The sequence below is a fragment of the Eucyclogobius newberryi genome, unplaced genomic scaffold, assembly GCF_026437365.1.
Source record: "Eucyclogobius newberryi isolate DKJ021-1_F unplaced genomic scaffold, fEucNew1.0.hap1 SCAF_8, whole genome shotgun sequence".
Lineage (NCBI taxonomy): Eukaryota > Metazoa > Chordata > Actinopteri > Gobiiformes > Gobiidae > Eucyclogobius > Eucyclogobius newberryi.
In genome coordinates, this window is record NW_027316500.1 from 33,625,356 (window position 1) to 33,648,087 (window position 22,732).

Here is a 22,732-nt window from a genome sequence, read left to right on the forward strand (position 1 = left end):
ACACACACAAACAAACACACACACATACATGACATACACAAACACACACAAACAAACACACACACATACATGAGACACACAAACACACACACAAACACACACACATGACACACACAAACACACACAAACAAACACACACACATACATGACATACACAAACACACACACACACCATAATCAATAATCAAAGTTTCTTCCACCTTTAGCACATTTTCCCACAAAGTTTCCGCCATTTTACTTTAATATTTTCGCACATTCTTGCTCTAAACGCTCCACATCTCGGGCTCCTCTGTCACATGACTTCCGCACATTCATCTCAACACCCAACCCTGCTCCCGAAGCCCCGCCCCCTGCCCTGTCCCGCTCCGTGACTGGTTACCTGAAGCGTCCGGGCCGCTCTGATTGGATGGAGATGTAGCTGGTGCTGCTCAGAGCGCTGCTGGTTCGTGAAATGGCCGACACGTCGCTGACATCGCTGTCCGAGGATCTGTGGGACACGTTCTCGCTGCTGCGGCGCTGCTCTTTGTACATCTGCGGCGACAAACGCGTTCAAACCGTTTCAACTACGACACGGATCAATAAGACATCGCTGCAGCTGGATACAAGTAGCCGTGTTCGGGTTAATAGTCCCTAACTGCTTTATTTGACGCTTTTTGACCATCGACGGCGTATATACGGTTCAACCTGGTTTGTTACCTGTGGCTGGTTTTGTGTTTATTTGGCGTCACTAGTGGCGTTCCGCTCGACCCGACTCCATCTGCCTCCTGTGACATGACGCTGGAGTCCCTGTGTTGCCCGGTCCGGCCTAGCGCCGCTGCAGCCTGACGATGGGCGTGATCTCTGACCTTCTTGTCTTGGAGTGGATCATCTTCGGGAAGTGCTCTCCGATGATGCTCGCTCCAACTGTTCCGTTATGCCCCGATCTGTGCGCGTGGCGCCCTTGGTTGCTTTCGGCGACGCTTCAGACTTCGCTTCGTTTTTTGGCGCCTCCGAGTCAATCACCGGCTGGCCAGACTGGGGGCCGTCCACGGCTACCCAAGGTTCTGGTCCTCCAATTAAGAAAAAGAAAGAATCTGGGAAATTAGCTGTGCAGGTGAGCATGCTGACATCTGAACTGGCCCAAATACGGCCCAATATCCAGAGACGGTTCCGTTGGACCCATCGAAGCATGGGCTGGTTGACGCCTCCTTGCAGGCTTTCGCCCTCATGTCAAGGGAACTAGGGCATCTGATCTCTACATTAGTGAAAGCTCACCACAAAGTGTGGCCAGTAGGAAGATCTTGAGGGGTGTTCCAGTTCTTCCTGAGGTCCTGGAGTGCACGGCCCAGGCTTGCCGTACAGGGCAGCAGTTGGTGGGACTTCATAGGCGGGGTTCTCGTCGACCGGCTTCTTCACAGAGGTACACACCACCGCCCCATCACTCCCCTGTTCATGGTCCGTCCCGTGCTTCCCGTTGCTCACAACCCGGCCGTCGCCCCCACAAGCCCACTGGGGTCAAGGGGCCTCCAGATGAGGTTACAGGGCCGGTGGTGGGACATTTTACCCCTGGACCGCTGGAGTACTGGACGGCTCACTCCCCAGATATTTGGGTGGGGGCCACGCTGTCCGGAGGGTCTGCAGTTCCATCGCTGGCCGTTTTTAAAGATGCTCCATTTAAAGATGTTGGCGGTCAGACGAGTGCTCCAGGCAATCTCCCCCGGCGACTGGGTCACAACAGCAGACCTGAAGGATGCATATTTTCATGTCCCCATTGCACTGCCACAATGGAAGTTTGTCCGCTTTGCTTTCCGGGGAGAACACGTCCAGTTCAGGGTCCTGCCATTCGGGCTCTCTCTGTCCCCTCAAGTGTTTACAAGGTGCGTTGCTGCGGCCTTGTCCCCCTTGCAGGCCCAGGGGTTGAGGATTCTGTCCGCCCTGGACGACTGGCTCAGCTTCCAGCCGGCGCTTCAAGATACAGAGACTGTGCTCAGGCACGTGGCCAACCTGGGTCTGCGGGTGAACTTGGCAAAGAGCTGCCTGGTGCCGTCACAGGTATATACTTTCCTCGGGATGGTCCTTGATTCCCATACAGCGACTGCACGCCCTTCGCCCAAGCGGGTCGACGATATTCTGGGAATGTTGCTGGACTTTCGACCTGGGAATTCTCTTGTCTCCGTCATATTCCTTTATGACACAGGGCGTTCCACTGCGTCCTCGTCCTGTCCGACGGGACGTTGTGTACACTGACGCGTCCCTCCTGGGGCGGATGGTGCAATCACCTTTGTTCCAAAGGTGGTGTTGTCGGCTGGGCACACCCGGCCGCTACAATCTGCATGTTTTGATGCTGGATCTGCTTCTGAACATTTGTGTTCTTTCCGCGCGCTTGAGACGTATGTGCTACAGCAGTGATATGCAAATCTGAGAGACTGTTTGTTTCGCCGGCTCACGCAAGGGCCAGGCTCTGTCCAAACAGCGTCTCATGCACTGGATTGTGGGGGTAATCACAGAAGCCTCTGCTCGACAGGGGCGACCGCTGCCTTCTGCGGCGGCCTCTTGGACATCCCCGAATACCTCTGCAAGATTCTACAGAGTGAATGTGGTTTCCTCAACGGCTGGAAGAGGTTCTCCGGCAACACTCTTCTGCGTCCCATTGAGCTATGGTTTTGTCTATTCCTCGGGACTCAGCTGATGTTCATTATCCAGTGCTTCATGATCCGCCTCCTTCATGCTCCGCCTCCTTCATGCTCCGCCTCCTTCATGCTCCGCCTCTGGCGGTCAGAAGGGATGAAATGGAACAAAAGTTACGACTGTGACTACGGTTCTATGAATCCTGGATGACCGCCAGAGCCGGTCCTCGGAACTCTCGTGATTTGCGAGAAGGTTTCTAGGGACTGAGCTGCCGGTGTCACGTGACTATACACCTCGACCAGTGTGTGTGCAAGGATGATCATCCAGTGCTTCATGCTCCGCCTCTGGCGGTCATCCAGGATTCATAGAACCGTAGTTACAGTCGTAACTTTTGTTCTATTCTCTACAGCCTACGACTTTTAGACGTTCTAAATATGAATTCAACAGAATAATTTGTGCTTATTTGTGCCCGTGTTTGTGTTCTCGTGTTGAGCGTTCGTGTTGTCGTGTTCTCGTATTCTCGTGTTGAGCGTTTGTGTTCTCGTGTTGAGCGTTTGTGTTCTCGTGTTCTCGTGTTCTCGCGTTCTCGTGTTCTCGTGTTGGTGAAGGGTCAGCACCTCTCTCTTGTGTTTGAGCGCTCGGTCCAGCTCTTGTTGACTCGAGGCCGTGGACATTCTGTTGCAGTGAACTCTTCTCTGCAGCTGACGCACACGCTCTTCTGCTACGAGTGCTGCAACACCACACACACACACACACACCACACACACCACACACACACACACACACCACACACACCACACACACCACACACACACACACACACACACCACACCACACACACACCACACACACACACACACACCACACACACCACACACACCACACACACACACACACCACACCACACACACACACACACCACACCACACACACACCACACACACACACACACCACACCACACACACACCACACACACCACACACACACACACCACACACACACCACACACACACCACATCACATTATGTTAAATTTGTACAATTACGACTAAACAAAACTAACTAACTAACTAAAAAAATATATATATATATATATATATATATATATATACAAATACGCGGTGAAATCCGCTGAGTCTGACCTTGTTCGACGGAGTTGCTTTTGGGAGGAAGTTGAGGAAGCTGTCTGACTTTTCGAGGTGCGGTGGAGGCAGGAGCGCCGCCCTGCAGGTGGCCCCTGGGAGCGCAAACAAGCAGAAAGACACAAAAGGAGCAGATGAAGCTATCGCAGGATTCACGAAGCAGGATTTGGATTCTGAAGAAAGAGTTATACTTTTGAGAGCGTCGCATTTGGAGACAAGGCATTGGACAGAAAAACACACAAATCCGTAAGTACGACACATCTAGAGTGAAAAGGCAACTTCACGGCACATTTAAAGAAGCGTTTTACGAAAGGCAAAGAGCCGTCCTTTACTGCAGTGTGGGCCCCTCTGTCCACTAGAGGGCGCGGCCTCAGACACAAACCAGAGAACAGGACACAGCGAGGGCAGCAAGGGCGAGAGCGGGGGCAGCGAGGGCGAGTGCGAGGGCGGCGAGGGTGAGGGCAAGGGCGGCGAGGGCGAGTGCGAGTATGAGGGCGGCGAGGGTGAGGGCGAGTGCGAGGGCGAGAACGAGGATGAGGGCGAGGGCGGCGAGGGCAAGTGCGAGGAGGGCGAGAGCGAGGGCGAGAGCGAGAGCGAGTGCGAGGGTGGCGAGGGCGAGTGCGAGAACGAGGGCGAGTGCGAGGGTGGCGAGGGCGGCGAGGGCGAGTGCGAGGGCGAGTGCGAGGGCGAGTGCGAGGGCGAGTGCGAGTATGAGGGCGGCGAGGGTGAGGGCGAGAACGAGGATGAGGGCGAGGGCGGCGAGGGCAAGTGCGAGGAGGGCGAGAGCGAGGGCGAGAGCGAGAGCGAGTGCGAGGGTGGCGAGGGCGAGTGCGAGAACGAGGGCGAGTGCGAGGGTGGCGAGGGCGGCGAGGGCGAGTGCGAGGGCGGCGAGGGTGAGTGCGAGAACGAGGGCGAGTGCGAGGGTGGCGAGGGCGGTGAGGGCGAGTGCGGCGAGGGTGAGGGCGAGTGCGAGAACGAGGACGAGGACGGCGAGGGCAAGGGCGAGGAGGGCGAGAGGGAGGGCGGCGAGGGTGAGGGCGGCGAGGGTGAGGGCGGCATGCAGGACAAAAAAAAAAACAGAAATGAAATCATGGCTTTTTCCACATAAAAACTGAAGGTGGACAAATGAGCGCTCTGAGCAGGAAGCAGTGAGTTTAACACACAAACACAGACTTCAAAAACACCGCCGAAGAGCCGTCCCCCTCGAACACCAAGGTCGTCGGTTCGATCCCGAGAAGAGACACCTGACGCCTTTATTACCAATGTGTCACGACGTCAAAGTACAGATACAGGAGCAAAGAAATACTCAAGGAAAAGTATCAGATATAAAAGACGAATGAAGTAAAAGTATGAATTGTATGTTTACATTTTAGAGTAAAAAGTATTTCACGCGGATTTTAGCTGAACATTAAAGAGTGAAATGTGGTGATCTTCAGTCAGTTTCTCGTTGTCGTTATTATATATTTTCTTTGCTCAAAGCCGAGACTTGAACTCAAAACCTTTTCGTCGGAAAGTACTTTTTTACTTCAATGTAGTTCAGTAGAAAGTAGAAAAACCTGCTCTTAAATGTGTTGAAGTAAAAGTAAAAAGTATCCACTGTAAAATGTACTACTAAAAATGATACTGTAGTAGTTGTGACTTTTGTTACTTTCCACCACGTCACGTTACTCTGTGAGAGCTCCATGAACGTGAGCTCCATGAACGTGAGCTCACGTTAGCTCCATGAACGTGAGCTCCATGAACGTGAGCTCACGTTAGCTCCATGAATGTGAGCTCCATGAACGTGAGCTCACGTTAGCTCCATGAACGTGAGCTCCATAAATGTGAGCTCCATGAACGTGAGCTCACGTTAGCTCCATGACGTGAGCTCCATTAAAGTGAGCTCCATGAACGTGAGCTCCATGAACGTGAGCTCACGTTAGCTCCATGAACGTGAGCTCCATGAACGTGAGCTCATGTTAGCTCCATGAATGTGAGCTCCATGAACGTGAGCTCACGTTAGCTCCATGAATGTGAGCTCCATGAACGTGAGCTCCATAAATGTGAGCTCCATGAACGTGAGCTCACGTTAGCTCCATGACGTGAGCTCCATGACGTGAGCTCCATGAACGTGAGCTCTCGTTAGCTCCATGAACGTGAGCTCCATGAATGTGAGCTCCACGAACTTGAGCTCACGTTAGCTCCATGAATGTGAGCTCCATGAACGTGAGCTCCACGAATGTGAGCTCCATGAACGTGAGCTCCATGAACGTGAGCTCACGTTAGCTCCATGAATGTGAGCTCCATGAACGTGAGCTCCATGAACGTGAGCTCCATGAACGTGAGCTCCATAAATGTGAGCTCCATGAACGTGAGCTCCATGAATGTGAGCTCCATGAACGTGAGCTCCATGAATGTGAGCTCACGTTAGCTCCATGAACGTGAGCTCACGTTAGCTCCATGAACGTGAGCTCCATGAACGTGAGCTCACGTTAGCTCCATGAACGTGAGCTCCATGAACGTGAGCTCACGTTAGCTCCATGAACGTGAGCTCCATGAATGTTCCACGTTACTCTGTGAGAGCTCCATGAACGTGAGCTCCATGAACGTGAGCTCCATGAATGTGAGCTAACGTGAGCTCCATGAATGTTCCACGTTACTCTGTGAGAGCTCCATGAACGTGAGCTCCTTGATTGTCTTGTTAGCTAGCATCTGTTAGCTGCAGCAGCTAACATGTGCAAGCATTTAGCTTAACTGCTAGAAAAATGTATTTGTACAACATCAGACAATCATAATCTGTACTTGGGATAAAATATGGGTTGAACAGACACAGAGTGGACCAATCTATGTGTGTTATGTGGACACGGGGAGTAAACTCGGGGCTGTGCGCCCGCCCTCGGGGGCCGACCATGGGGCTGACCTGCCTCACAGGGTGCGGTGTGGTGGCCCTCAGGGGCCGACCATGAGGCCGACCTGCCTCACAAGGAGCGATGTGGGGACAGGAGCCTGGAGATACGGCAGAGCTTCTGTCTGTGTCTATGCGTCTGGAGGAGAGAATAGCTCATAGAGCAGGTTACCATTACTGTATTGTTTTCTGAAAGTACAAGTACCCTATGCTGGTAGTAATGACAGGGATAGAACAGTCCTGTGATGTAGTTTACCATTTATATTTTATTGCATTATGTTCTCTAGTTGATTTGGCATAATGTTTACTTTTAAAAATGTATAAATTGCCTAAAGTGAAGACCAAATATTGGAAATGTAATGATTAATTTGGCTTTAAAACAAACATTTTATTTTTCTCATCAATATGATTTACTTCTATGCTATTCTAACTTAAATCCATTCATACAACAGCAAACAAACGACATGCAAGTTTCTAGGTGAAACTTTTGTGTGGCTTGTTTCTTGAGCTCAGCAGCTGTAAAACCAGTTGTGCTTTGTAGTTTTTATTTCCTCATTACTCCATACTTATGATGGTTCTGTTTATTTAGTGGGTAATTATGTTTTAATGTTTATAGATGTACATCAATTAAATAAATTTTGTTACACCTGAAAATGTTTCAGAATAAGTATTGTATGTACATTACTAATTTAACTTTCTTCCACTTTCAGGCCGTGATGCAACTGATATGGACAAAGACCATTCACCACACTAAAGACAATCAAAGAATTACAGTACAGTTCATGTCCTATTAGAGTAAAAGGCAGAAAATGTGATGTGGCCACCCAAAAGAATACACTATTCAAAAGCCCTCAAAGACAACATGCAGCCTAACAAAGCATGGACCTCATATGAAGACAACATGCAGCCTAACAAAGCATGGACCTCATATGAAGACAACATGCAGCCTAACAAAGCATGGACCTCATATGAAGACAACATGCAGCCTAACAAAGCATGGACCTCATATGAAGACAACATGCAGCCTAACAAAGCATGGACCTCATATGAAGACAACATGCAGCCTAACAAAGCATGGACCTCATATGAAGACAACATGCAGCCTAACAAAGCATGGACCTCATATGAAGACAACATGCAGCCTAACAAAGCATGGACCTCATATGAAGACAACATGCAGCCTAACAAAGCATGGACCTCATATGAAGACAACATGCAGCCTAACAAAGCATGGACCTCATATGAAGACAACATGCAGCCTAACAAAGCATGGACCTCATATGAAGACAACATGCAGCCTAACAAAGCATGGACCTCATGTGAAGACAACATGCAGCCTAACAAAGCATGGACCTCATATGAAGACAACATGCAGCCTAACAAAGCATGGACCTCATATGAAGACAACATGCAGCCTAACACAGCATGGACCTCATGTGAAGACGTCTGGATTTAATTACTTGTGGTAAGCATTTATAGCACTGGAATTCATACTTTTTTTTGGAATTATGTAAATCTACATTTTTTGTACAAGTCACATTAATTCATTCTGTATGTTGCCTTTTTGGTGCCACAAAGTCATTCACCAAAGACAACAACTTTGAGGAAAATATGTAAAAAACTGGATGTACAACCACAGAGATGGTGAAGCTGACGAGCGACTGGAAAAAAAGTAGATCAAGGTAAAATGCAGTTTCATTAGCACAAAAAGTATTTTTTGTACTGTTTCTTTATTCCTCCTGTACCTGCATGGCTTTACTCCAGTTACCCTCTGTATACAATTTATATTCTATACTGCTCAGTTGATAAATACTGTTTTTTGTATTTCAAGGGAAAATCCCCTTTACATTGAATCAGAAGAGGAATCAGAACCTCAAAGCAAAAGAAAATGTGCAAAGCCTCTTGACATGACCTTTGCCCCCTGACATGACCAGTCCAGGTATGTTGTTGTGTCAGTGTTACTGCTGTAATACTGTGTTCCTTTAAATAAATGTATTATTTGTTATTTCAGTGATGCACATATCCACATTCAAATATTGGTAAGTTTTCCCTCAGATACTTACATTTAGTCTCAAATAAAATGCATTCCTCCATTAAAACATGTCATTATTCCCATAGTAACTGGAGAGCTCAGGCTGAACAGCAAAGGCGTGTCACTACAGTGGGAATGGTGAGTCTCCACTTCTTTCTTGGAGAAGGAAATCCTGTGTTTCTTTATTTTCTTTTGTTAAGATTTAACAAAAAGTATTTTTTTCTTGCCCCATATTTTTAACATTTAACATTATTTCAAAGTCTTATTATATAGTGTACATTGTGTATTTTAGAGCCGCAGCTATTGATTATTTACCTCTAACAAGAAATCGAGCAATTGGATGATTTTGCTTACATTCCGTAAAACATAAAATCATATTAAATCTCTATTTTAATTTTTTTTTAATAAAAGTTATAGTTTATAGAGATAAATAACAAAAAAAGGAACTTCTATGTAAAAAAACATATTTTATTGTTAATTGCACGTATGTCTTCTAAACCGCATCATCTATCTATAGACAGAAACGCCAATCAAAATGTCCATGCTGAGTCAGTCTGATACATTTCTGTCTCTTTGATATCATTTATTAAATTACATTATATCAAAAGATGTTTTCTTAAGGGAATGTTGAGTCCATGGAAAGTAATGCCTCTGTTTTCCATTTAAACCTGTCCAGGTTTAAATGGAAAACAGTGTAGGTCTGCTTTAGTCCTGGTTTAGGTCTGCTTTAGTCCTGGTTTAAGTCTGCTTTAGTCCTGCTTTAGGTCTGCTTTAGTCCTGGTTTAGATCTGCTTTAGTCCTGGTTTAGGTCTACTTTAGTCCTGGTTTAGGTCTGCTTTAGTCCTGGTTTAAGTCTGCTTTAGTCCTGCTTTAGGTCTGCTTTAGTCCTGGTTTAAGTCTGCTTTAGTCCTGGTTTAAGTCTGCTTTAGTCCTGCTTTAGGTCTGCTTTAGTCCTGGTTTAGATCTGCTTTAGTCCTGGTTTAGGTCTACTTTAGTCCTGGTTTAGGTCTGCTTTAGTCCTGGTTTAAGTCTGCTTTAGTCCTGGTTTAGGTCTGCTTTAGTCCTGGTTTAAGTCTGCTTTAGTCCTGCTTTAGGTCTGCTTTAGTCCTGGTTTAGATCTGCTTTAGTCCTGGTTTAGGTCTACTTTAGTCCTGGTTTAGGTCTGCTTTAGTCCTGGTTTAAGTCTGCTTTAGTCCTGCTTTAGGTCTGCTTTAGTCCTGGTTTAAGTCTGCTTTAGTCCTGGTTTAGATCTGCTTTAGTCCTGGTTTAGGTCTGCTTTAGTCCTGGTTTAGATCTGCTTTAGTCCTGGTTTAGGTCTGCTTTAGTCCTGGTTTAGGTCTGCTTTAGTCCTGGTTTAGGTCTGCTTTAGTCCTGGTTTAGGTCTGCTTTAGTCCTGGTTTAGGTCTGCTTTAGTCCTGGTTTAGGTCTACTTTAGTCCTGGTTTAGATCTACTTTAGTCCTGGTTTAGGTCTGCTTTAGTCCTGGTTTAGGTCTACTTTAGTCCTGGTTTAGGTCTGCTTTAGTCCTGGTTTAGATCTGCTTTAGTCCTGGTTTAGGTCTGCTTTAGTCCTGGTTTAGGTCTGCTTTAGTCCTGGTTTAGGTCTGCTTTAGTCCTGGTTTAGGTCTGCTTTAGTCCTGGTTTAGGTCTGCTTTAGTCCTGGTTTAGGTCTGCTTTAGTCCTGGTTTAGATCTACTTTAGTCCTGGTTTAGGTCTGCTTTAGTCCTGGTTTAGATCTGCTTTAGTCCTGGTTTAGATCTGCTTTAGTCCTGGTTTAGGTCTGCTTTAGTCCTGGTTTAGATCTGCTTTAGTCCTGGTTTAGATCTGCTTTAGTCCTGGTTTAGATCTGATTTAGTCCTGGTTTAGGTCTGCTTTAGTCCTGGTTTAGGTCTGCTTTAGTCCTGGTTTAAGTCTGCTTTAGTCCTGCTTTAGATCTGCTTTAGTCCTGGTTTAGGTCTACTTTAGTCCTGGTTTAGGTCTGCTTTAGTCCTGGTTTAGGTCTGCTTTAGTCCTGCTTTAGGTCTGCTTTAGTCCTGGTTTAGGTCTGCTTTAGTCCTGGTTTAGATCTGCTTTAGTCCTGGTTTAGATCTGCTTTAGTCCTGGTTTAGGTCTGCTTTAGTCCTGGTTTAGGTCTACTTTAGTCCTGGTTTAGGTCTGCTTTAGTCCTGGTTTAGGTCTACTTTAGTCCTGGTTTAGGTCTGCTTTAGTCCTGGTTTAGTTCTGCTTTAGTCCTGGTTTAGTCCTGGTTTAGGTCTGCTTTAGTCCTGGTTTAGGTCTACTTTAGTCCTGGTTTAGGTCTGCTTTAGTCCTGGTTTAGATCTGCTTTAGTCCTGGTTTAGGTCTGCTTTAGTCCTGGTTTAGATCTGCTTTAGTCCTGGTTTAGGTCTACTTTAGTCCTGGTTTAGGTCTACTTTAGTCCTGGTTTAGGTCTGCTTTAGTCCTGGTTTAGGTCTGCTTTAGTCCTGGTTTAGGTCTGCTTTAGTCCTGGTTTAGGTCTACTTTAGTCCTGGTTTAGGTCTACTTTAGTCCTGGTTTAGGTCTGCTTTAGTCCTGGTTTAGGTCTACTTTAGTCCTGGTTTAGGTCTGCTTTAGTCCTGGTTTAAGTCTGCTTTAGTCCTGGTTTAGGTCTGCTTTAGTCCTGGTTTAAGTCTGCTTTAGTCCTGGTTTAGATCTGCTTTAGTCCTGGTTTAGGTCTGCTTTAGTCCTGGTTTAGGTCTGCTTTAGTCCTGGTTTAGATCTGCTTTAGTCCTGGTTTAGATCTGCTTTAGTCCTGGTTTAGGTCTGCTTTAGTCCTGGTTTAGGTCTGCTTTAGTCCTGGTTTAAGTCTGCTTTAGTCCTGGTTTAGGTCTGCTTTAGTCCTGGTTTAGGTCTGCTTTAGTCCTGGTTTAGGTCTACTTTAGTCCTGGTTTAGGTCTGCTTTAGTCCTGGTTTAGGTCTACTTTAGTCCTGGTTTAGGTCTCCTTTAGTCCTGGTTTAGGTCTGCTTTAGTCCTGGTTTAGGTCTACTTTAGTCCTGGTTTAGGTCTGCTTTAGTCCTGGTTTAGGTCTACTTTAGTCCTGGTTTAGGTCTACTTTAGTCCTGGTTTAGATCTGCTTTAGTCCTGGTTTAAGTCTGCTTTAGTCCTGGTTTAGGTCTGCTTTAGTCCTGGTTTAGGTCTGCTTTAGTCCTGGTTTAGGTCTGCTTTAGTCCTGGTTTAGGTCTACTTTAGTCCTGGTTTAGGTCTGCTTTAGTCCTGGTTTAGGTCTGCTTTAGTCCTGGTTTAGGTCTGCTTTAGTCCTGGTTTAGGTCTGCTTTAGTCCTGGTTTAGGTCTGCTTTAGTCCTGGTTTAGATCTGCTTTAGTCCTGGTTTAGGTCTGCTTTAGTCCTGGTTTAGGTCTGCTTTAGTCCTGGTTTAGGTCTGCTTTAGTCCTGGTTTAGGTCTGCTTTAGTCCTGGTTTAGGTCTGCTTTAGTCCTGGTTTAGGTCTACTTTAGTCCTGGTTTAGGTCTGCTTTAGTCCTGGTTTAGGTCTGCTTTAGTCCTGGTTTAGGTCTGCTTTAGTCCTGGTTTAGGTCTGCTTTAGTCCTGGTTTAGGTCTTCTTTAGTCCTGGTTTAGGTCTACTTTAGTCCTGGTTTAGGTCTGCTTTAGTCCTGGTTTAGGTCTGCTTTAGTCCTGGTTTAGGTCTGCTTTAGTCCTGGTTTAGGTCTGCTTTAGTCCTGGTTTAGGTCTGCTTTAGTCCTGGTTTAGGTCTGCTTTAGTCCTGGTTTAGGTCTGCTTTAGTCCTGGTTTAGGTCTGCTTTAGTCCTGGTTTAGGTCTACTTTAGTCCTGGTTTAGGTCTACTTTAGTCCTGGTTTAGGTCTGCTTTAGTCCTGGTTTAGGTCTGCTTTAGTCCTGGTTTAGGTCTACTTTAGTCCTGGTTTAGGTCTGCTTTAGTCCTGGTTTAGGTCTGCTTTAGTCCTGGTTTAGGTCTGCTTTAGTCCTGGTTTAGGTCTGCTTTAGTCCTGGTTTAAGTCTGCTTTAGTCCTGGTTTAGGTCTGCTTTAGTCCTGGTTTAAGTCTGCTTTAGTCCTGGTTTAGATCTGCTTTAGTCCTGGTTTAGGTCTGCTTTAGTCCTGGTTTAGGTCTGCTTTAGTCCTGGTTTAGGTCTGCTTTAGTCCTGGTTTAGGTCTGCTTTAGTCCTGGTTTAGATCTGCTTTAGTCCTGGTTTAGGTCTACTTTAGTCCTGGTTTAGGTCTGCTTTAGTCCTGGTTTAGATCTGCTTTAGTCCTGGTTTAGGTCTGCTTTAGTCCTGGTTTAGGTCTGCTTTAGTCCTGGTTTAGGTCTACTTTAGTCCTGGTTTAGGTCTACTTTAGTCCTGGTTTAGATCTGCTTTAGTCCTGGTTTAGGTCTGCTTTAGTCCTGGTTTAGATCTGCTTTAGTCCTGGTTTAGGTCTACTTTAGTCCTGGTTTAGGTCTACTTTAGTCCTGGTTTAGGTCTGCTTTAGTCCTGGTTTAGGTCTGCTTTAGTCCTGGTTTAGGTCTGCTTTAGTCCTGGTTTAGGTCTACTTTAGTCCTGGTTTAGGTCTACTTTAGTCCTGGTTTAGGTCTGCTTTAGTCCTGGTTTAGATCTGCTTTAGTCCTGGTTTAGGTCTGCTTTAGTCCTGGTTTAGATCTGCTTTAGTCCTGGTTTAGGTCTACTTTAGTCCTGGTTTAGGTCTACTTTAGTCCTGGTTTAGGTCTGCTTTAGTCCTGGTTTAGGTCTGCTTTAGTCCTGGTTTAGGTCTCCTTTAGTCCTGGTTTAGGTCTGCTTTAGTCCTGGTTTAAGTCTGCTTTAGTCCTGGTTTAGGTCTGCTTTAGTCCTGGTTTAGGTCTGCTTTAGTCCTGGTTTAGGTCTGCTTTAGTCCTGGTTTAGGTCTGCTTTAGTCCTGGTTTAGGTCTGCTTTAGTCCTGGTTTAGGTCTGCTTTAGTCCTGGTTTAGGTCTACTTTAGTCCTGGTTTAGGTCTACTTTAGTCCTGGTTTAGATCTGCTTTAGTCCTGGTTTAAGTCTGCTTTAGTCCTGGTTTAGGTCTATTTTAGTCCTGGTTTAGGTCTGCTTTAGTCCTGGTTTAGGTCTACTTTAGTCCTGGTTTAGGTCTGCTTTAGTCCTGGTTTAGGTCTACTTTAGTCCTGGTTTAGGTCTCCTTTAGTCCTGGTTTAGGTCTGCTTTAGTCCTGGTTTAGGTCTACTTTAGTCCTGGTTTAGGTCTGCTTTAGTCCTGGTTTAGGTCTACTTTAGTCCTGGTTTAGGTCTACTTTAGTCCTGGTTTAGATCTGCTTTAGTCCTGGTTTAAGTCTGCTTTAGTCCTGGTTTAGGTCTGCTTTAGTCCTGGTTTAGGTCTGCTTTAGTCCTGGTTTAGGTCTGCTTTAGTCCTGGTTTAGGTCTGCTTTAGTCCTGGTTTAGGTCTACTTTAGTCCTGGTTTAGGTCTACTTTAGTCCTGGTTTAGGTCTGCTTTAGTCCTGGTTTAGGTCTGCTTTAGTCCTGGTTTAGGTCTACTTTAGTCCTGGTTTAGGTCTGCTTTAGTCCTGGTTTAGGTCTGCTTTAGTCCTGGTTTAGGTCTGCTTTAGTCCTTGTTTAGGTCTGCTTTAGTCCTGGTTTAGGTCTGCTTTAGTCCTGGTTTAGGTCTGCTTTAGTCCTGGTTTAGGTCTGCTTTAGTCCTGGTTTAGGTCTACTTTAGTCCTGGTTTAGGTCTGCTTTAGTCCTGGTTTAGGTCTACTTTAGTCCTGGTTTAGGTCTACTTTAGTCCTGGTTTAGGTCTGCTTTAGTCCTGGTTTAGGTCTGCTTTAGTCCTGGTTTAGGTCTACTTTAGTCCTGGTTTAGGTCTGCTTTAGTCCTGGTTTAGGTCTACTTTAGTCCTGGTTTAGGTCTGCTTTAGTCCTGGTTTAGGTCTGCTTTAGTCCTGGTTTAGGTCTACTTTAGTCCTGGTTTAGGTCTACTTTAGTCCTGGTTTAGGTCTGCTTTAGTCCTGGTTTAGGTCTGCTTTAGTCCTGGTTTAGGTCTACTTTAGTCCTGGTTTAGGTCTGCTTTAGTCCTGGTTTAGGTCTGCTTTAGTCCTGGTTTAGGTCTGCTTTAGTCCTGGTCTAGGTCTGCTTTAGTCCTGGTTTAGGTCTGCTTTAGTCCTGGTTTAGGTCTGCTTTAGTCCTGGTTTAGGTCTACTTTAGTCCTGGTTTAGGTCTACTTTAGTCCTGGTTTAGGTCTGCTTTAGTCCTGGTTTAGGTCTGCTTTAGTCCTGGTTTAGGTCTACTTTAGTCCTGGTTTAGGTCTGCTTTAGTCCTGGTTTAGGTCTGCTTTAGTCCTGGTTTAGGTCTGCTTTAGTCCTGGTTTAGGTCTGCTTTAGTCCTGGTTTAGGTCTGCTTTAGTCCTGGTTTAGGTCTGCTTTAGTCCTGGTTTAGGTCTACTTTAGTCCTGGTTTAGATCTGCTTTAGTCCTGGTTTAGGTCTACTTTAGTCCTGGTTTAGGTCTGCTTTAGTCCTGGTTTAGGTCTACTTTAGTCCTGGTTTAGGTCTGCTTTAGTCCTGGTTTAGGTCTGCTTTAGTCCTGGTTTAGGTCTACTTTAGTCCTGGTTTAGGTCTGCTTTAGTCCTGGTTTAGGTCTACTTTAGTCCTGGTTTAGGTCTCCTTTAGTCCTGGTTTAGGTCTGCTTTAGTCCTGGTTTAGGTCTACTTTAGTCCTGGTTTAGGTCTGCTTTAGTCCTGGTTTAGGTCTGCTTTAGTCCTGGTTTAGGTCTACTTTAGTCCTGGTTTAGGTCTACTTTAGTCCTGGTTTAGATCTGCTTTAGTCCTGGTTTAAGTCTGCTTTAGTCCTGGTTTAGGTCTGCTTTAGTCCTGGTTTAGGACTGCTTTAGTCCTGGTTTAGGTCTGCTTTAGTCCTGGTTTAGGTCTGCTTTAGTCCTGGTTTAGGTCTACTTTAGTCCTGGTTTAGGTCTACTTTAGTCCTGGTTTAGGTCTGCTTTAGTCCTGGTTTAGGTCTGCTTTAGTCCTGGTTTAGGTCTACTTTAGTCCTGGTTTAGGTCTGCTTTAGTCCTGGTTTAGGTCTACTTTAGTCCTGGTTTAGGTCTGCTTTAGTCCTGGTTTAGGTCTGCTTTAGTCCTGGTTTAGGTCTGCTTTAGTCCTGGTTTAGGTCTGCTTTAGTCCTGGTTTAGGTCTGCTTTAGTCCTGGTTTAGGTCTGCTTTAGTCCTGGTTTAGGTCTACTTTAGTCCTGGTTTAGATCTGCTTTAGTCCTGGTTTAGGTCTACTTTAGTCCTGGTTTAGGTCTGCTTTAGTCCTGGTTTAGGTCTACTTTAGTCCTGGTTTAGGTCTACTTTAGTCCTGGTTTAGGTCTGCTTTAGTCCTGGTTTAGGTCTGCTTTAGTCCTGGTTTAGGTCTACTTTAGTCCTGGTTTAGGTCTGCTTTAGTCCTGGTTTAGGTCTGCTTTAGTCCTGGTTTAGGTCTGCTTTAGTCCTGGTTTAGGTCTGCTTTAGTCCTGGTTTAGGTCTGCTTTAGTCCTGGTTTAGGTCTGCTTTAGTCCTGGTTTAGGTCTGCTTTAGTCCTGGTTTAGGTCTACTTTAGTCCTGGTTTAGGTCTGCTTTAGTCCTGGTTTAGGTCTGCTTTAGTCCTGGTTTAGGTCTACTTTAGTCCTGGTTTAGGTCTGCTTTAGTCCTGGTTTAGGTCTACTTTAGTCCAGGTTTAGGTCTCCTTTAGTCCTGGTTTAGGTCTGCTTTAGTCCTGGTTTAGGTCTACTTTAGTCCTGGTTTAGGTCTGCTTTAGTCCTGGTTTAGGTCTGCTTTAGTCCTGGTTTAGATCTGCTTTAGTCCTGGTTTAGGTCTGCTTTAGTCCTGGTTTAGGTCTGCTTTAGTCCTGGTTTAGGTCTGCTTTAGTCCTGGTTTAGGTCTACTTTAGTCCTGGTTTAGGTCTACTTTAGTCCTGGTTTAGATCTGCTTTAGTCCTGGTTTAAGTCTGCTTTAGTCCTGGTTTAGGTCTGCTTTAGTCCTGGTTTAGGACTGCTTTAGTCCTGGTTTAGGTCTGCTTTAGTCCTGGTTTAGGTCTGCATTAGTCCTGGTTTAGGTCTACTTTAGTCCTGGTTTAGGTCTACTTTAGTCCTGGTTTAGGTCTGCTTTAGTCCTGGTTTAGGTCTGCTTTAGTCCTGGTTTAGGTCTACTTTAGTCCTGGTTTAGGTCTGCTTTAGTCCTGGTTTAGGTCTACTTTAGTCCTGGTTTAGGTCTGCTTTAGTCCTGGTTTAGGTCTGCTTTAGTCCTGGTTTAGGTCTGCTTTAGTCCTGGTTTAGGTCTGCTTTAGTCCTGGTTTAGGTCTGCTTTAGTCCTGGTTTAGGTCTGCTTTAGTCCTGGTTTAGGTCTGCTTTAGTCCTGGTTTAGGTCTGCTTTAGTCCTGGTTTAGGTCTGCTTTAGTCCTGGTTTAGGTCTGCTTTAGTCCTGGTTTAGGTCTACTTTAGTCCTGGTTTAGATCTGCTTTAGTCCTGGTTTAGGTCTACTTTAGTCCTGGTTTAGGTCTGCTTTAGTCCTGGTTTAGGTCTACTTTAGTCCTGGTTTAGGTCTACTTTAGTCCTGGTTTAGGTCTGCTTTAGTCCTGGTTTAGGTCTGCTTTAGTCCTGGTTTAGGTCTACTTTAGTCCTGGTTTAGGTCTGCTTTAGTCCTGGTTTAGGTCTGCTTTAGTCCTGGTTTAGGTCTGCTTTAGTCCTGGTTTAGGTCTGCTTTAGTCCTGGTTTAGGTCTGCTTTAGTCCTGGTTTAGGTCTACTTTAGTCCTGGTTTAGGTCTACTTTAGTCCTGGTTTAGGTCTGCTTTAGTCCTGGTTTAGGTCTGCTTTAGTCCTGGTTTAGGTCTGCTTTAGTCCTGGTTTAGGTCTGCTTTAGTCCTGGTTTAGGTCTGCTTTAGTCCTGGTTTAGGTCTACTTTAGTCCTGGTTTAGGTCTACTTTAGTCCTGGTTTAGGTCTGCTTTAGTCCTGGTTTAGGTCTACTTTAGTCCTGGTTTAGGTCTGCTTTAGTCCTGGTTTAGGTCTGCTTTAGTCCTGGTTTAGGTCTACTTTAGTCCTGGTTTAGGTCTGCTTTAGTCCTGGTTTAGGTCTACTTTAGTCCTGGTTTAGGTCTGCTTTAGTCCTGGTTTAGATCTGCTTTAGTCCTGGTTTAGGTCTGCTTTAGTCCTGGTTTAGGTCTGCTTTAGTCCTGGTTTAGGTCTGCTTTAGTCCTGGTTTAGGTCTGCTTTAGTCCTGGTTTAGCTCCAAAGAGGTTCACCAGAACCACCAGAACAAATATTTTGATTTGTTCTGTTTTCCCGCCTCAGCGGCTGCACGCCAGCCTGAACACGTCAGCCTGAACACGCCAGCCTGAACACGTCAGTCTGAACACGTCAGTCTGAACACGTCAGTCTGAACACGCCAGCCTGAACACGTTAGCCTGAACACGTCAGCCTGAACACGCCAGCCTGAACACGTCAGCCTGAACACGTCAGCCTGAACACGTCAGCCTGAACACGTCAGTCTGAACACGTCAGTCTGAACACGTCAGCCTGAACACGCCAGCCTGAACACGTCAGCCTGAACACGCCAGCCTGAACACGTCAGCCTGAACACGTCAGTCTGAACACACGTCAGCCTGAACACGTCAGCCTGAACACGTCAGCCTGAACACGTCAGCCTGAACACGTCAGTCTGAACACGTCAGCCTGAACACGTCAGCCTGAACACGTCAGCCTGAACACGTCAGCCTGAACACGCCAGCCTGAACACGCCAGCCTGAACACGTCAGCCTGAACACGTCAGCCTGAACACGTCAGCCTGAACACGTCAGCCTGAACACGCCAGCCTGAACACGCCAGCCTGAACACGTCAGCCTGAACACGTCAGCCTGAACACGTCAGCCTGAACACGTCAGCCTGAACACGTCAGTCTGAACACACGCCAGCCTGAACACGTCAGCCTGAACACGCCAGCCTGAACACGTCAGCCTGAACACGTCAGCCTGAACACGTCAGCCTGAACACGTCAGCCTGAACACGTCAGCCTGAACACGTCAGTCTGAACACACGCCAGCCTGAACACGTCAGCCTGAACACGCCAGCCTGAACACGTCAGCCTGAACACGCCAGCCTGAACACGCCAGTCTGAACACGTCAGCCTGAACACGTCAGCCTGAACACGTCAGCCTGAACACGTCAGCCTGAACACGTCAGCCTGAACACGTCAGCCTGAACACACGTCAGTCTGAACACGTCAGTCTGAACACGTCAGTCTGAACACGTCAGCCTGAACACGTCAGCCTGAACACGTCAGCCTGAACACGTCAGCCTGAACACGTCAGCCTGAACACGTCAGTCTGAACACGTCAGCCTGAACACGCCAGCCTGAACACGCCAGCCTGAACACGTCAGTCTGAACACGTCAGCCTGAACACGTCAGCCTGAACACGTCAGCCTGAACACGTCAGCCTGAACACGTCAGCCTGAACACGTCAGCCTGAACACGTCAGTCTGAACACGTCAGTCTGAACACACGTCAGTCTGAACACACGTCAGTCTGAACACACGTCAGTCTGAACACGTCAGTCTGAACACGTCAGCCTGAACACGTCAGCCTGAACACGTCAGTCTGAACACGTCAGTCTGAACACGTCAGTCTGAACACACGTCAGTCTGAACACGTCAGCCTGAACACGTCAGCCTGAACACGTCAGTCTGAACACGTCAGCCTGAACACGTCAGCCTGAACACGTCAGCCTGAACACGTCAGCCTGAACACGTCAGCCTGAACACGCCAGCCTGAACACGTCAGCCTGAACACGTCAGCCTGAACACGTCAGCCTGAACACACGTCAGCCTGAACACACGTCAGCCTGAACACGCCAGCCTGAACACGCCAGCCTGAACACGTCAGCCTGAACACGTCAGCCTGAACACGTCAGCCTGAACACGCCAACCTGAACACGCCAGCCTGAACACGCCAGCCTGAACACGCCAGCCTGAACACGTCAGCCTGAACACGTCAGCCTGAACACGTCAGCCTGAACACGTCAGCCTGAACACACGCCAGCCTGAACACGCCAGCCTGAACACGCCAGCCTGAACACGTCAGCCTGAACACGTCAGCCTGAACACGTCAGCCTGAACACGTCAGTCTGAACACACGCCAGCCTGAACACACGCCAGCCTGAACACGTCAGCCTGAACACGCCAGCCTGAACACGTCAGCCTGAACACGTCAGCCTGAACACGCCAGCCTGAACACGTCAGTCTGAACACACGTCAGCCTGAACACGTCAGCCTGAACACGTCAGCCTGAACACGTCAGCCTGAACACGTCAGCCTGAACACACGCCAGCCTGAACACACGCCAGCCTGAACACGTCAGCCTGAACACGCCAGCCTGAACACGTCAGCCTGAACACGTCAGCCTGAACACGCCAGCCTGAACACGTCAGTCTGAACACACGTCAGCCTGAACACACGTCAGCCTGAACACACGTCAGCCTGAACACGTCAGCCTGAACACGTCAGCCTGAACACGTCAGCCTGAACACGTCAGCCTGAACACACGTCAGCCTGAACACGTCAGCCTGAACACGTCAGCCTGAACACGTCAGCCTGAACACGTCAGCCTGAACACGTCAGCCTGAACACGCCAGCCTGAACACGCCAGCCTGAACACGTCAGCCTGAACACGTCAGCCTGAACACGTCAGCCTGAACACGTCAGCCTGAACACGTCAGCCTGAACACGTCAGCCTGAACACGTCAGCCTGAACACACGTCAGTCTGAACACACGTCAGTCTGAACACACGTCAGTCTGAACACGTCAGTCTGAACACGTCAGCCTGAACACGTCAGCCTGAACACGTCAGTCTGAACACGTCAGTCTGAACACGTCAGTCTGAACACGTCAGTCTGAACACACGTCAGTCTGAACACGTCAGTCTGAACACGTCAGCCTGAACACGTCAGCCTGAACACACGTCAGCCTGAACACACGTCAGCCTGAACACGTCAGCCTGAACACGTCAGCCTGAACACGTCAGCCTGAACACGTCAGCCTGAACACGTCAGCCTGAACACGTCAGCCTGAACACGTCAGCCTGAACACGTCAGTCTGAACACGTCAGTCTGAACACGTCAGTCTGAACACACGTCAGCCTGAACACGTCAGCCTGAACACGTCAGTCTGAACACGTCAGTCTGAACACGTCAGTCTGAACACGTCAGCCTGAACACACGTCAGCCTGAACACACGTCAGCCTGAACACGTCAGCCTGAACACGTCAGCCTGAACACGTCAGCCTGAACACGTCAGCCTGAACACGTCAGCCTGAACACGTCAGCCTGAACACGTCAGCCTGAACACGTCAGCCTGAACACACGTCAGTCGAACACACGTCAGCCTGAACACGTCAGCCTGAACGCGTCAGCCTGAACGCGTCAGCCTGAACGCGTCAGCCTGAACGCGTCAGCCTGAACGCGTCAGCCTGAACGCGTCAGCCTGAACGCGTCAGCCTGAACGCGTCAGCCTGAACGCGTCAGCCTGAACGCGTCAGCCTGAACGCGTCAGCCTGAACGCGTCAGTCTGAACGCGTCAGCCTGAACGCGTCAGCCTGAACGCGTCAGCCTGAACGCGTCAGTCTGAACGCGTCAGTCTGAACGCGTCAGTCTGAACACACGTCAGTCTGAACACGTCAGCCTGAACACACGTCAGCCTGAACACGTCAGCCTGAACAGGTCAGCCTGAACACGTCAGTCTGAACACGTCAGCCTGAACACGTCAGCCTGAACACGTCAGCCTGAACACGTCAGCCTGAACACGTCAGCCTGAACACGTCAGCCTGAACACGTCAGCCTGAACACGTCAGCCTGAACACGTCAGCCTGAACACGTCAGTCTGAACACGTCAGCCTGAACACGTCAGCCTGAACACGTCAGTCTGAACACGTCAGCCTGAACACGTCAGTCTGAACACACGTCAGTCTGAACACGTCAGCCTGAACACGTCAGCCTGAACACGTCAGTCTGAACACGTCAGTCTGAACACGTCAGTCTGAACACGTCAGTCTGAACACGTCAGTCTGAACACACGTCAGTCTGAACACGTCAGTCTGAACACGTCAGTCTGAACACGTCAGTCTGAACACGTCAGTCTGAACACACGTCAGTCTGAACACGTCAGTCTGAACACGTCAGTCTGAACACGTCAGTCTGAACACACGTCAGTCTGAACACGTCAGTCTGAACACGTCAGTCTGAACACGTCAGGCTGAACACGTCAGCCTGAACACGTCAGCCTGAACACGTCAGTCTGAACACGTCAGTCTGAACACACGTCAGTCTGAACACGTCAGTCTGAACACGTCAGTCTGAACAAGTCAGCCTGAACACGTCAGCCTGAACACGTCAGTCTGAACACGTCAGTCTGAACACGTCAGTCTGAACACGTCAGCCTGAACACGTCAGTCTGAACACGTCAGTCTGAACACACGTCAGTCTGAACACGTCAGTCTGAACACGTCAGCCTGAACACACGTCAGCCTGAACACGTCAGCCTGAACACGTCAGCCTGAACACGTCAGTCTGAACACACGTCAGTCTGAACACACGTCAGTCTGAACACGTCAGTCTGAACACGTCAGTCTGAACACACGTCAGTCTGAACACGTCAGTCTGAACACGTCAGTCTGAACACACGTCAGTCTGAACACGTCAGTCTGAACACGTCAGTCTGAACACGTCAGTCTGAACACGTCAGCCTGAACACACGTCAGCCTGAACACGTCAGCCTGAACACACGTCAGCCTGAACACGTCAGCCTGAACACGTCAGTCTGAACACACGTCAGCCTGAACACGTCAGTCTGAACACACGTCAGTCTGAACACACGTCAGTCTGAACACGTCAGTCTGAACACGTCAGTCTGAACACGTCAGTCTGAACACACGTCAGTCTGAACACGTCAGTCTGACACAACACGTCAGTCTGAACACGTCAGTCTGAACACGTCAGTCTGAACACACGTCAGCCTGAACACGTCAGCCTGAACACGTCAGTCTGAACACACGTCAGCCTGAACACGTCAGTCTGAACACACGTCAGTCTGAACACACGTCAG

The 22,732-nt window shown here is 48.0% G+C and overlaps 1 protein-coding gene across 2 annotated transcripts in view; it reads right to left on the reverse strand.

Moving 5' to 3' along the window:
• The window catches only part of LOC140351120 (regulating synaptic membrane exocytosis protein 1-like), a 138,244-nt gene that overhangs the window by 18,150 nt on the left and 97,362 nt on the right, over positions 1 to 22,732 (reverse strand). Inside the window, exons 1-4 of one of the 2 annotated variants that reach the window (XM_072436820.1) lie at positions 3,941 to 4,076; positions 3,750 to 3,844; positions 3,225 to 3,337; positions 380 to 531 (exon numbers count right to left, since the gene is read on the reverse strand). In XM_072436820.1, the coding sequence (XP_072292921.1) occupies positions 380 to 531; positions 3,225 to 3,337; positions 3,750 to 3,844; positions 3,941 to 3,972 (392 nt within the window). In that variant the 5' untranslated portion in view covers positions 3,973 to 4,076. Of the gene's footprint in view, positions 1 to 379; positions 532 to 3,224; positions 3,338 to 3,749; positions 3,845 to 3,940; positions 4,077 to 22,732 lie in introns of those variants that run through there. The other variant, XM_072436821.1, reaches the window with a different exon arrangement.